Genomic DNA, 15,956 nt, shown 5'->3' with positions numbered 1-15,956 from the left:
GAGGACTTATCAGAGCTCAGTGCTCCTACTCAGCTCTCAGTAGAGCCCTGATTTGGAATCAAACTGGAACTCGGTCCAGGATGTGGGCAGCTAAATCTTACCCAGGGACCGCACATATTTGGGGGTGTCGTCCAGCCCTTACCTTGGGGGGCGTCTCTTTGACTGTGTCAGAGTCTGACCAGCGGTGCTTGAGCTGAGAAGGGCTTGGCACGCATTCACAGAATGTCTGCATGGGAGGGGAGCAAGAAAGAAAAGAAGGGATGTTTTCGTTTCTCTCATGACAACTCCTCGCAGGGGACAGACACAAAGTCTGCCGATTAGGATGTGACTTGGGCCCATTGTGAATTAAGATCAAACTAACTGTACTAATGCACTAAATAATACTTAATGAAGTATCTACGGTTGAACACGCAAAGAAAAAAAGATAAAATAGGAAATGTATTTATTTCTGTTTTGAGGTACAGCCGTACCTGAGGTGATCTGTACAAATTACATCGTTATTTTTTTGTTACTCTTCTTGGTGTAAGGTGTATGTCCACTGGGAATGATGGAGGTGTAGTTAACACTCATAACAGTGGGCCAAAGAGCAAGCACAGATAACCTGGAGAGGCAGGCAATACAGGCAATACAGAGTGAGCAAGCGAGCGAGAAACCACTCTGTACGGGCATTAACAACAGGGCACAAGGGTCCTCGACAAGACTCCACACCGTTCCCACTGCACACAGGAAACCCAATTCGCCTTTTCCATTACGAGCTGCATTGTTGTAGAGGTACCATATCATCATAGCAACACATCTCAAATGTCTGCTAAAATGCAGTTAAGGCAATAGCAGCTCACTTGACATAGCAGGGAAATTCAGCCGTGTTCAGTCGGATTCACAGATAGACACTTTCAATTAAAGTACCAATCCTTCTCGATTAATGTATTAGGACTGCACATTTGCACCATGTTTTGGAGCCCCTGCATTAATGCACCATATGTGCACTAATGCTACACATTCGTGGGATTACTGCTGCTGAATGAACATGGAATGTTCTATGTACTTGGCGTGGTTTCAAACATGATAAGCTTGCTTGCACAAGGCAACCAGGGAGAGAGGAAGGTTGGCGGAAGCTTACTCCATTTCAAGCTGATCTATAGAAGGGCTTTGGAAACACTGCAGCCTGCGTTTGCAAATAATCTATAGGAGGAAGAAAAAAAGCAGGAAAAAAAAAGGTGACCTCGTGGACAACTTTTGCATGGCTACTTATTATACTGTTGTTAAGACCAGGGGAGCTTGCGTAAGCCATCACCTTAATTAATGGTTTTGAATGAGAAAATATGAATGAGTGGGCAAGTTCCTATGTCACATTCTGTCAAGTGAATCTGATTCACATATCACCGGTGGGGTAATTTGCATGGACAAATGTTCATGAGTAACACTCCTCTTAATGCAGAAGAGGTGTTGAGCGCATGCCTCTGGATCTTTCGGAGTGAGTCACCGGCTCCACGATATTTACATTATTCAAGTATTTTTTCCCACACTTTAGGTGTTGGATAGTATTCACATGCCAGTGTGCGATGTACTCTTAAGTGTCACATCGTGACACAATGCGTTTACAGCAATTCACAGCATTTCAATACAACAGCCAGGGTGAGCCGAACCTAGTATGCAATGGCACCATTGACATTCTTCCACAGCTGTCAAGATATACCCAGAAAAAAAAAAAGAGAAATAAAGCAGAGAGGCACGCAGGCTGGCTGATGGGACAGGACGTGAGCAGTGATTGACAGGGGTGGCAGGACAATTCATCTTCTCTCGACTCTGGCCACGCGTGAGTCACGGCCTCCCGGATGTGACCCTCCATCAGCCGGGAAGCGCTCTGCCCTGCCGTCTGAGCAGAGGCATAAGACAGATGGGGGGGCTGGGCAGGGCAAGGGCTTGGCATCGCCTCGACGTGCCTCCTCACCTTATGGAAATCAATTGAAAAGAGCCCTTCCTTGACTCTACACGAGCATTACACGACTCCTAGACTTTGAGCAGACACGCGTAAAAAGCCAATGCCCTCTGACTCAGAGTGGCGATCACGCCATTTTGAGAGGTGCTAACAAGAAGAGAAAATGGTTTTTCTGCAGCTGCCTGCATTTACTATGTGACTTTCTTCTTCTCAGGTTCTTCTTCTATCCCTTTGATACTTTTAATCAGTTCAGAGCTGTGTAGAAATTATGTTCCCCTACAATAAGCAATTCTCAACGCTGGAAAACATTTTAGTAACTGTGTCTGCAGGGTACAAAATAATAATTAAAAAATCAAGAAAAATAAAACAGCTGCCAGCATCACTGTGCTGTAAATGACTTTTCTTTAATGAGCACAAAATTTAATTTTTCACTGTGTCTTGTTGCCATAAAAGTGGCAGATACGGCACACCCCATCCTGTATCTATGAGAATGGCATGGACAATGGTCTGTTAGTGGCTGCAAATGAGCACAATCATTTTTGCTCCTCTGACATACTCTAGATACAGTACTGCATCTGAATATGCAAGTCTATTAAGCAATATATGGAACTACTTTACTGAAAAATAAAATAGTAGAATCGTATAGGCTACACCCAGATAATATAATTTATCTTGAAACTCCAATCAGATTGCCATACGACAATGAAATGATGACCACAATATAAAGCAGAGATTGCTTCAGAGGACTACAAAACCTCAGCAATGGAAGGTTTCAGGTAAAGGACACAGTATCTTAATGTAAGCCTCTGTATGTGTGTGTATGTGTGTGTGTGTGTGTGTGTTATCAACTGAAGATATCAGGGTACATTACAAATATTACATTACATACAGTACATTACATACAGGATACAGGTATTCTGAAATATTTTGAGCAGAACTGAGAGAAAAAGTGGAACGTGCAGAACAATAGCCCAAACCTGCTCAGTAAATAACACACACACACACACACACACACACACACACACACACACACACACGCACGCACATCACTCTGTAGAGTCACAAGTGGTTCGATATAAATGCAAATAGCAGCACTTCTTCAGCTGAAAATTGGATATTTCTCAGGGAAAGGGCTCTTCATAAGAGGTGGCAACAATCCCCCTTCACCATGTACAACGCCTGCTCGTGTAACTGGAAAATATAAGCCTGCAATTAAAACTATACTTCCAGCGTTACAGTCACTTTCTCTATGAAATTCACTGAACTTGTGAAAAAATGGATGTCATTTTGCATAATGATTCAAAAGAAGAAAAGTGCTGCAAAAGATGTCTCCGATTTTTACAGAAGATATTTCATGTACATTCTACTCATAATTTAGGGAACAGCAACCATTCCCTCCAGCCAGTCTGCAACTATCCATTAAAAAAAAAAATGTACAGAACATTTGCAGTCAATTCCACTCACACACTCTCCCTCTATAGTATTTTCATACTTAATTCCCATTCTTGTCAAATGTACCCTTTGCAAACATTAAATGTCCCAATCCGTTTCGAATTCAGTATCTCAATCTCAAGCCTAATGTACTGTATGTCAATATTGTTTGAATCCAGTCTCAATGCAGATTTAACCTGTATATATAGTTCTCATCAGTTCAGTAATTTCATCTTGATATTGGAGGTTTAATTGAAAAATAAAACATTTTGTTGTTGATCTGATTGTTTTAAAAAAAGCATTGATATAGTGTTCTTTGCATGATTTTGGCCTCTCTATGAGGAGTTTGCATGTTCTCCCCGTGTTTGCGTGGGTTTCCTCCGGGTACTCCGGTTTCCTCCCACAGTCCAAAGACATTTGGAGGGTCTGGATAAGCGGGTTAAGATGGATGGATGGATATGATACCATATACAATAAGGTGAATGTACAAATTAAAATGTGTTCATTATATATAGAAACAGGCATAGCTAGTGGTGGTATAAGGTATACATACTGGAGATGCTGGAGAGTCTGTCAGTATACATGCAGTTTTAAGGATGGTAACAGCCCTTGGCTTTGCCCAGAGCTGAATTATCACCAACCCCAGGCATGCATACTTATTTAGACAAACCCAGACCCCGGTTCCTTTATAAACAGTATATACTGTGTATTCTGTTCTGTTTGGTTGTGTTTGGTTGTGTTCTGAGAGTTTTAAATGACATGGTATACTGTATGAACCAAAAAAGATGAGGCATAAAACAAAAAACAAAAACAAATAAATATATATCTATATATTGGAAGTATCAAAGAGCCAAAGAGAGACAGTTATGTTGTGAGAATTTGCAAGGTTCACAATTAAATTTTTGGTAAACCAATTTTTAAAAGTGACCTTTTCTGTTCCATTTAAACATCTGCAGTAATATACAGATGCAGAGCTCAGCTTATGAACGTTTCACTTTATCATGGCTCTTAGAAAACAATAGCATTAACAGAGCATGTCCTAATGAGGGTTCAGCGTTATCAGGAATGTGTGCAGACTGCAGATTGTCCTGTGGGAAATGCGGCGGAGCCACTACTGGCCAACCTGGGGCAGGAGCGTCGCTTGATGTTGATGAGGAGAGACGGGCACGCCGCGCGCTCATTTCTACAACTCCCAGCGAGAGAGCGAAGATGAAAGGGGGGAGCAATCACCTGGAGAGCTCACCTCCCGGCTCGGGCTCCGCTCAAGCAACCCTCGCTTGCGCTACGTTCACCTGCCGGCATCAAGTGGTGGATCAAGTTGGCCATTTGTCTGAACAGGTTCGTTTTGAATGCAGAAATGTGCGCATGAAAGGGAACGTCTTACCGGGGTCTCGCTGTCTAACAACTGCTGTGCCACCTCTTCTGATGCTCAACATCACAAGAGCGATCATACGTCTGTGCAACTGACAAAACTGGATTCAATCCAGCTACAGTAGCAACAAGGTACTTTGTTCTAAACTTTGACAGAATTAAGCTTGTTAGTTTTGATTTGGTTTCTTTCCATTGCTTTAGGTCCTTACATTTTTGTTCCTCATAACCAGTTACCTTTGAAAACTAATATGACGTTCTTATGACAAAATTCAAATAAAATCTCAAAAGCATGGATTCTACCGGTACCTACAATTAAGGGATTACTATAAGAAGGAAATCAAATAGACCCCTCCGTGGAAGTGACTGGTGTGATCCAAATTATTATTAATTTGTACAAATAAACAAAAATTTGATTTATATCTGCACTATATCAAAGATTGATGACAAATAAGTATTCAATGAAATATATATGCAAAAAAATGGGAATGAACATATAAATTTAAGATGATGATTGGTAAAACATGTGGAAAAAACATCAAACATCCATCAATTCACGGATATGGAGGGACTTCTCTTGGAAAAATGTGATCTGTTTTTTTATCATAGCCATGGTCAAGAGTAAATATTTAAACATAAATCTACTTTGCTGGAGGGAATGTGGAGCATTAGATGCAGATTACTCCCATATATATACAAGTTGGAAATGGCACAATGGTATACAAAGATTTAGAAAAGATACTAGGATGTGATATCCCTATGACCTACATGGTACTCCATCTGTGTAATCTTACTGAAGGAAATGGACAAATAAGGGATAGGTATCTGGTCAAAATGTTGTTAATAGCCAGTAAAAATCTATCACAAGGAAATGGGTTAAAGTGTATCCCCCTACCCGGGAACAATGGATGGAGATAGGAGAGAAAATCTGCATAATGGAAAAACTGGAAAATCACTTGAGATTGCAGCTGGAAGACAAGTGGACATTGTGGAAATGGACATTATTCAGGACCCAAGTCAGTGACAAAGACTACAGAAAGCACAACTGACATGGTGGATGAACCTGTGAGAATGGATGGACTACTGGGAATGTAACTCCATCCATCCATTATCTGAACCCGCTTATCCTGATCAGGGTCGCAGGGGGGCTGGAGCCTATCCCAGCATACATTGGGCGAAAGGCAGGAATACACCCTGGACAGGTCGCCAGTCTATCTCAGGGCATGGGAATGTAACTCCCAAACAAAAACCTTGTATTAAAAAAAAGAAAAAAAGTTTATTTGTTTGAATGCATGATAAACTGTTGCTTTTACATGTTTATAAATGTTGAACTCAATAAAAACTAAAGTGGGAAAAAAAACTAATCTCAAAACTATTTCTCAGTTTCTTTAACGGAACTCCCACACAACTGGAAGGCAGTTCATTTCTCACTCATTAAACAGCTGTAAATATTTTTTTTTGATTCAATTGCTTTTGATTAATTTTATTTATTTATTCAAACTTAACCTAATGTGTTGGCGTAGTACTCTATTCTTAGCAACAGGCCAGCAGACAACTGCCACCACAGCCAACCATAATATGCAGTATTTTGATCAAGCAGTATTGTAATAGGAATTCCCTTTGTAAGGCTTTAACACAGCTGTGTGACATCTTTAGGGGACCCTGCAAATCAGAATAAAATATAATGAGCATGTCTGTCCAGGGGTAGGTTAAGGCAGTGATATCCATTATCAACCACCTCCATTAGAGGCAGTGAAAAGCAATGCTGTAAATGTAACATGGAACCATACACACAGGTATTAACTATGCTCCTTGCACAACTCAACACCTCGCGTGTACATTAATACATGGGTAGCTCCATAAAAATACAACCAGGATTTAACCACTTAATTTTCCTCATATATCCTTCAGGCAGTCTTTGCGTATTCAAATTAACAACAGAGAATTTTAGACACGGATACAGGGGGCTAAAGTTCGAAAATGGCTGCCAGTTTGTGGGGTAAACACTTGTAGCTGATTTCTAAGGATATGAATGAAATTTTAGTAGCTATACAGAATATGAAGAATAAAAAAATGAGTAAAATTGTGTCCCACATATGAATGTCATACGTATAAAAATGACATCAAAATCTTTATGAATTAAAAGTCATGTGTAGACACAGTGATATAATGGTATTGTTTGAGCACCCACATCCTATTCATGCTAAATTAAACCTATTCTTAATCCTGATTATGGACCATACCGTGATGAAATACACTATTTTAGTCACAGGCAACTGTAAGCCAAAGGAAATATAGCACATTAAGGTTCTGTTCCATCCTCAAAACAATTACATATTATAAAGAGGGGCAGCCTGTAGCCTAGTGGCTAAGGTACATGACTGGGATCACAAAGGTTGGTGGTTCAAGCCCTGGTGGAGCTTCAAGCCCTGGTGGAGCCACAATAAGATCCATACTGCTGTTGGGCCCTTGAGCAAGGCCCTTAACCCTGCAATGCGGCAGGGGTATTGCCCCTTGTTTAGTCTAATCAACTGTACGTCATGTTGGATAAAAGAATCAGCTAAATAACTGTACTGTACTTTGTGTTTTTAAAAAACAGGGCAGTAGTTTGCGATGTGGTTTTGCCGTTGGAATAATAAGTCAGAACAGTGAGCTCTGGGGCCAAAGACTATATTAATTTCAAATAGACATTATAATAGTATAAAACTGAATTCATAATTTTAACATCAATGTGTTATGGATGGGCGATATCCACAAACTAGCATTGTACATTCTGCATCTCTGTGAAATGATGAAAGAATCTGGCTGAAAAGATATGCCTTATTCTTTGGATTTTGTTGAGGTGAAGATCTATGAGCACTGTACAGTTTTTTGCACAGATTACTTCATTTGAACCTTTTTTTTTAAAACCTAATTTTGTTTGCCGTTGGAATCGTAGTAAAAGAATGAGATCCTTATCCATATTCTTCCCAGATATACAGACATTTTACAATTATGCCTCAGTAAAAGGTGGCCATTTTGGATAATCATCAATCATTTATTTTGTAATACCTATTATCTGGGGCTCTAACTTCAGCTTTAGTCTTTATAGGCAGGTATGGCATACATTACATTACAGGCATTTAGCATACGCTCTTATCCAGAGCAACGTACAATGAAGTGGAATATGTACAGGCCCAACAGCCTTGTCCATTTCCTGGGGAATGATTCACGTGTTTGGAGCCAACAACACAAAGATACTCAAGAATGGTGAATGGTAAGGCATAGTTACTGACTCTACCTCCACAGGACAAACATGTTTACATATTGAAAATATGGGGTGATGGCCTACACTTCTTGATTCTGTTTGGTGTCTATGAGCTGTTTGGTGCCTTGCATGGTGCCTTGCATATATAAATGCCAACTATTTACCATTTACCATATCTGAAAATGTCAAGCTCATGCCTGGATCTAATATGGTTTTGTTGGTAGGCCCCATTATATGGGCAAAATACTGGGATATATATCTGTCTGAAAATGGTTACAAAGCCATCTATAAGGTTCTGGAACTCCACCAAAGCCATTATCTCTAAATGGAGAACACTTGGATCAGTGTGTGTCTTCTCAGGAGTAGCTGGCCAGCCAAAATTCCTCCAAGGGCCCAGACCATCCATGAAGTCAAAAATTATCCCAGAGGAATATGCAAATACCTGCAGGCCTCTCCAGCATCAGCTCATATCAGTGACTCAATGACTCAATAAAATAAGAAGGAGACTGGCCAAAGGAGCGATTATTCAGAGAGTAGCAGGGCGGAAACAACTTCTAACCAAGTGAAACATCAATGCACATCTCACAATTACAAAAAAGCAACAGGATGATCCCCAAGGCTTTTGGGATAATGTTCTATGGACAGATGAGTGGAACTTTTTGATACAGGTCCCATTATGCCTGGTGTAAAGCAAATACAAAATGCTTTGCTGCCTTGGGACCTGGACAACTTGCAATTATTGAGCCAAAATTCTTAAGGAGAATGTCTGGTCATCTGCCTATGAGCTGGAGCTGGAGCGTAACTGGGGTATACAGCAAGACAATGTTCCAAAATAAAAAAGCAAGTACACTTCTGATTGTCTGAGAAGAATCTAAATGAAAGAGTAGTAGTGTTGAATCGAGATGCTGTGGCAGGACCGGAAAAGAGCAGTTCATGTCTTTATTAAAGCAACAGAGTGGGCTAAGATTCCTCAACAGTGATGTGAATGACTGATAAATTATGGGTGGTGGTGATGAAACCAGTTATTAAGTTTAATTACTTTTTCACAGGGGTGATATGGGTGTTTCTTTTTCATGAACCCCTTATGGGTGGATGCGACCTACGCGTTACATCTCCCTTAACAGACGGATAAGATGCCAGCTTTGTATTTAATCACTGACCTTTTTTCAAGAGACGACCGTTGAAATGGTTGTGATTCCTAGGCATTTCTATGGCTTTTCTATAGGGAGCCTTAGTCCATAATTATTAAAACATTGTGTTTTGTGTTTACTTAGGTTCTATGTGTCTAAAATTACATTTAGTCTACAGATCTGAAACCATTCAGTGTGACAAATATGTAATAATAGAGGAAATCAGGAGGGGGGCAAATACTTTTTTTCCCTAGCACTGTATGTTTTTGCACTAACAAGAGAATATCTCCCTAACAGAAAAATGCAAAAACATATATTTTTTTATTGACAGGCACGCTTTTTTGAAAAAATGTTTGGGTATTCATTTGTATATTTACATTTAAGCTTCACCTGGCATGTGTAGAATTGCTTGTGCTCATTTGTGGATTTTTAGACATTTCTTACAGAAAGATGTGCATATTTATTCACAAATAGTTTTTTCCACTGGGTGTACTCCATCCAAACAGGTTTAAAGACAGTTGGATCACACTGTATGTACATGTCATAATCTTGTCAGTATGTGCAGTTTCAATGTGATGCTATATACATATTAAATAGAGGTACAAGTAAAATTGATGAAACTGGGTTTACGTTTAGCATATTAATATTTGAGAATTATGAGCCCCCAGTGACATTCCAAGAGGAACGTCTAGATTAGAACCCAGTACACTGCAATGACCTAATAAAAATGTACACACGGCTGAAACTGAATGCAAGGGGGAGCATTAGCCAATGCTGCCATAAACTTCAGCAATATAAAACATACTGAAGATGGCTCTGTTGGCTGTCAACATCCTCATTCACATCCGCACTAAACACCTTGCCAATAACAACAAAACTCATCTTAACTGACAGAAAAGACCAACAAAAACCACAAGAAAATACAACACAATGCAGCATGACTTTCCTATTCAAATTGAATTGTAAGCTTCTTGTAAACAACTGTCAACCCATTATTTTGTTTAAGGTTCGTATTATTTATCAATTTATGAGACAATAATAACACAGAAACAGAAAAGCCTGCAATGCTCACAATGAACAGAATGCATCTATAATATAAACACAAAAGCATGGTATAAATGACGCACACTGCCATACCGTCAAACAGGTACAATTATATGATACGAAGCAATGGGAATTATTAAGCAGATATTTGCAAGAAAAAAAGCCCACAACATTACTGTAAAGGTTTCTGGAGTACATGGAACAATCAGGCTTTTCATGGAAACATGCGGGCTGACGCACACGGCATTAGCATCCCAGCACACGGATGCCTAACCTGCAAGCTCCTGAACAACTGAGACGTGAGGTGCATGTTCCACTTCAAATCTTTATGGGCCAAATAACTGCAGCATTGCCTTGTCTGTTTACCTTTCCTTGACCTCCTCACAAAGTCCTGGATTTAGTGAAAAAATGCAGCTATGAGCAAGCAAAATTTTTAACCTTTCTTTCACTAGACAACAGTTCCATCTCCAATTTTCTGTGAACCATTTTATATTATGCAGAAAGTGCAGCAGAGTATAGCCTGATGGAACAGATCGAATCACAGTTTTAAAGCGCACTTGGGGGGGAAAAAGCCATCGCTGCAGTGTTTTACGCTATCTTACTGCCATTACCACATCTATTTGTTTGAATCCACTCCATTGTTACAGGATGGGGGCACTTTACAGTAAAATACCCTGTGCCAAAGAGGAGCATGTAGCCCCAGTCGGGGTCCCTGACAGGAATTATCCCCTCGGTTGCAGCAGTTACCGCACTGTGCATGTAAACAGAGCTCCAGCAGCCATATTGGGTGTTAAGTGCTTTTGGATGGAACGTCACGTGAAGCACGTGAAGCAGAAGGAGTTCTCCTGCCACTCCAGGGGGTGCCCAGGGGCATCATGGGTAAAAACAGGCACCTGCAAATTGATTGTTTGGACTCTTCAGTTGGGTCACTATTCCCACAGACAGAAGGGTTCCCTGATTTAGTCGAGTGTAGAACATCTCATCCTGTTACGACCTCCTGAGGAGAGAGGCTGCGTGATCACATTTCACAAAGGGGGGGGGAACAAGAAAATGATAAAAATCCATTGTAATCCGCTGAAGACCCTTCCAGAAAGTCTCTGCGGGACTGCAGTCCTCAGCAATGGCTGAATATATCAAATGACATGTGATAAATAAATAAATCAATGCATTAATAAATAAACAAACATGCATGAGGCAGGCAAGTGACAGGAAAGCTGGTTTTGTACAATATCAGTTCAAAAGAGAATGGTGTAGCCGTTCTCTGAAACATGCTACTGAATCTTTCCCAGAAATAAAACCATTTTTTCTAGGCCTTACTTGATCAATGATTTCTCATGTTTCCCCATACAAGCCTGCCAGAGAAAGACAGAGAATACCACCCATGTGTGAAGAACAAAGGACTCCAGCAGCAGAACTAGTCTCTCCATCCCTCCGAGAAGCCATTGGGAGCAGCGAGTGCTTTCTGCCCTGCAGCTGAGAACCACAGCGAATTAATATTTATTTAAAAAAACACTCCAGCCCACCAGGTGAATGCAGAATCACAGTTTTCTCAATAGCTCTTAAAAGTGCCTTTATTGAAACAATTACTTAGAAAAATGCAAACAGTTATGTAGGAATCCCCTAGCTTTCATCTATTTCTCTGTTTGGCTGCCGTGAGCTTCAGAGCAGTAGATGAGATTGAAATGACTGTTTGCAGAATTACACCACTTCATACACCATGGAAGTGATTATCAATAGCTCATCCCTGGATACTAAGAGTTTATTCCCCTGTTTCTACTGTTCTACGCCCAGCGGCACACTCTTGGGACAAATCAGGTCAAGGGACTGCACACAATGTTATACCAAATGAAGCCCCAAAAAGCACCATTACTGGGTGTGCGCTAGTGGGGGAAAAACCTTACAGGTCAGACCTTTAAGGCTTGGGATTCTGCCAACACATTTATCAAGTTAACAAGCTGTATTCCTTGAAAAACTGCATTGCACTGTACACTAAGGATTATGGGATACATGAAACACTGCATTATGGCCTTTCCCCACTGAAAATAATGGTTGACGTATTTAGCAATTTCTTGCAAATTTGCTAATTTACATTACATTACATTACATTATTGGCATTTGGCAGATGCTCTCATCCAGAGCGATGTACAGTTGATTAGACTAAGCAGGAGACAATCCTGGAGCAATGCAGGGTTCAGGGCTTTGCTCAAGGGCCCAACAACTGTGCGGATCTTATTGTGGCTAAACTGGGATTAGAACCACCGACCTTGCATGTCCCAGTCATTTACCTTAACCACTACGCTACAGGCCGCCCATTTAGCCAATTTATAATTGTCCTATTATTCTGTTTGAAGAAAAAAAGAAAAAAGATACCATCCTCATATTTCCTGTCAATTCATTAAATACCTGCCTATTCATTTAGTGATGCCGTCTTGAATTGATGTAGCAGCCCTAGAAATGATCTGAGCAGACTGATCTTTATCATTAACATAGGGAAGGGAATATTGCTTTGCTGGAGACAAATACCTTAGTGACAATCTTCAGTAATTATGGTTTTTTACTGACACACACTGCTCTAAACTGTTGTACACACACTTTACTGCGTACCTGGAAGAAAAGGGGAAAAAAACTAAAATATAGAAGCAGCAGAAAGTTCTGTCCACATCATTATGTGCTGTAATGCACATAATGTTCCTAGTTTAGTTGTGTTGTTTGTTTTGTGTTGTTGTAATGCCTTTAGCGAGAGTGCAATAATGAGCAGCTTGATACTTTCTCAGAACTTGCCTTGTTGACGTTATTCTTGCTTCTCATTGTAAGTGAACGCCATGTGTTTTGCGCCAGCAAAAACAATACCAAAAACTGTACAGAATTCAGGTTGCATTTGCTTATTGTACAAGGCCTGAAAGTATCGTTACTAAAGTTTTATTTAGTGTTCTAAATGTAAGCTTAAATAATTGAGATCAGCCAATACAAATAGTAGATAATGATAATTGATAATGATAATCCTCTGTGAATAAATTCAGGTTGAATGCCAGTTAATATCTTATATTTAATAGCATTAGCAACATGCAAATACACACCGCGATATACTGCAACCGAATACACAAAGCATCCCACTGTCTGTTCCTTTCTATCATTGCGAACAGACATCTATTTGTTGACCTCTGTTGAGCTCCTTCCCAAGATACAGCTGGCCCATGTCTAAGCCAAACCTCTTTACACATTCTGTAGGTGGCTTCACAGAGTGTCCCTGTGAACAGAACTGCTGGAGAATGAATGCTACTCCAGCAGGACTACCTTGTGAGGAGATAAAAGGGGAGAGCTCATTTAGGATGGAGCCTGCAAAAAAAAAAAACACAATTTAGCCTCATTCGGTATCACAGCAGACTCTTTCTGCAGAGTGGCCAATTTCCAAGAGTCGTTATTTGAGTGAAACACAGATGTCACATTGATGGCCTTGAATATTTCAAGGCACTCACTGAGAAAGAGTACCAGATGAGCTTAGCTGTCAACTCATCTCACTTTTGACATGTGCATTTGACCTTGTTTTCAAATTCGCATGCATGCTTATCATGCTGATCATAATCGAAATCATAATTATAAACCACAGTGAGGTAGTTAATAATATTGTCCAAAAATGAATGCAATAATCCAATACTTTGTACTCATATGAATGTGGAGGACACAAGCACCCAGACATAAACTATGCCAAAAAGCATCACTTAAAAGGGCAGTTGAAATTATGAATGAAATGATGACATTGAATTGAAAAATGATAGTTATGTTCCTGTGTTCTGTGTGTTAGTTTATCATTGTTTATTACCTATAGTCTTGTAATTTATTATTTTTCATATTCATGTCTGGTGTTCTGTTTACATTCATTTGCACTCGTCTTCCCCTGTGATGTCTGAGTCTGAATGTTTACTAGTCCAGTCACTCCCTTGTCTGCGTGCCCCACTATTCGGGTGTTTACGGTAGTTCCGGGGTTCAATCTTCCTTCCAATCTTGCATTCCTTACTTCCTGCTTTCTCTCCATTTCATGTTTGTACACAGCACTAATATACTAATCCCAACTAACATAGAATTTGTACAGTACTAATTATACTAATATGTTTGTCAAACTAACAAACTAACATTCACTAGTTTTGGGTATTTGTAATTTAAATCACTTAACTAACTTACTAACGCATCTCCAGTTTTAATTCTGTTCTGTAACTCTGCCTCCCTATTCTATCACTGATTACTTGCTTAGTTTCAGCAAAGTATTCACACCTGTCTCTCTCTATCTCTGCATCTCCTGACTCTCTGCAATTGTCTACCCTCTAGTCTGGAGCCGTTTGTATTGCATGTGTGTCTTTGTGAATCCAGTCCGCGTTTTCGTTTCCCCCTCGTTATTGTCCTATTACCCTTTCATGTGTCTCACCTGATGTTTATTTGTTAGACCGCCCTCACTCCCATGCCCCACCTAGTTTGTCTTATTCCCCTGTGTATTTATACCCGTCCTTTTCAGTTGCACGCTGCTAGTTCATCTTGTCCTGTTTCTTGAGTCCCAAGCCCTTTATTCCTTCCCCCAGTTCCTTCAAGCCCTTGTTTGTCTGGATTTCCGGTTTTGACCCCTGCCTGCTTCCCTGGACTATTCTTTGTTGTTTTGGATATCTGTACCTCTGCTTTGTTGGACTGACACCCTGGTTTTTGACCCTGGCCTGTTTTTTTTACTTTTTTCTTTGCCATTTTTTCTGCACCCCTGTCTGCTTTTGGTTTTTCTGTTCCCTCCGGCATAAACTTACCCAAAGTAATATCTATCAATCCAGATAGTTTTTTAGATATCTGCTACAGCTCAACCTGATACAACAACCCCTAGCTTTTGTGTCCTCAAAGCACCAAATATTTGCATGAAAAAACTGAACAACATGCAGTGGCTTCAGAAAGTATTCAGACCCCTTCACTTTTTGTCCACTATATTGTGTGAAAATATAGTGTACAAAATATTTGTACACTATATTTCAACTGAAATCAGTCATCAACATTAGTATTCAGACCCTTTGCTCCAAATTGTGGTCAGGTGCATCCTGCTTGCTTTTGGACATACTTTTAAATGGCACACACCTGTGTCTATAAGGTCCCACAATTCACACCGCATGTCAGGACAAAAACCAAGCCAGGAAATCCAAATAACTGTCTGTAGCACAGTGGCCTCAATAATTGTGAAATGGAAGAAGTTTGGAGGCACCAAGACTCTTCCTAGAGTTGGACATCAGCCCAAACTGAGTAATCAGGCAAGAAGGGCCCTGGTCAGGGAGGTGCAGAACTTCAGATGTCCTCTGCAGAGATGGGAGAACCTGCCTGAAGGACAACCATCTCAGCAGCAGTCCATCTATCAGGCCTTAATTTACGGAAGCCACTCTTGAGTAAAAAGCATATGACAGCCCACTTGAAGAGTTTGCCTAATGCCATTTAAAGGAATCTGAGAGCATGAGGAAAAATATTCTCTGGTCTGATGAGACAAAAATGTAACTTTTTTGGCAGAACACGAAGCACTGCTCATCACCTGGCTAATACCGTCCAAAGAGAGGTCCATGAAGAAAACCTGCTCTTCAGTGCACACAACCTCAGACTGGGGCGACGGTTCACCTTTCAGCAAAACAAAGCGTACAGCCAAGACAATGCTGGTGTGGCTTCAGGGACAAGTCTCTCCCTGAGTGGCCCTGCTACATACTAGACATAGAGCATCTGTGGAGAAACCTGAAGATGGCAGTTCACAGACGCACCCCATGCAATGTGACGGAGCTTGAGAGGATCT

At 40.4% G+C, this 15,956-nt stretch overlaps 1 protein-coding gene across 3 annotated transcripts in view; it reads right to left on the bottom strand.

Annotated features, from left to right (window-relative positions):
- The window catches only part of fibcd1b (fibrinogen C domain containing 1b), a 113,032-nt gene that overhangs the window by 77,029 nt on the left and 20,047 nt on the right, over window positions 1-15,956 (bottom strand). Inside the window, exon 2 of one of the 3 annotated variants that reach the window (XM_061263515.1) lies at window positions 137-226. The exons of 1 other annotated variant lie outside the window; for it this stretch is intronic. In XM_061263515.1, coding sequence (XP_061119499.1) covers window positions 137-226 — 90 coding nt within the window. The remainder of the gene's footprint in view (window positions 1-136; window positions 227-15,956) is intronic. One more of the 3 variants, XM_061263514.1, reaches the window with a different exon arrangement.

This window comes from Conger conger, chromosome 12 (genome assembly GCF_963514075.1).
Source record: "Conger conger chromosome 12, fConCon1.1, whole genome shotgun sequence".
NCBI classification, from domain to species: domain Eukaryota; kingdom Metazoa; phylum Chordata; class Actinopteri; order Anguilliformes; family Congridae; genus Conger; species Conger conger.
The sequence above is the reverse complement of the archived record's forward strand: the minus strand, read 5'-3'. Positions and strand labels throughout refer to the sequence as shown.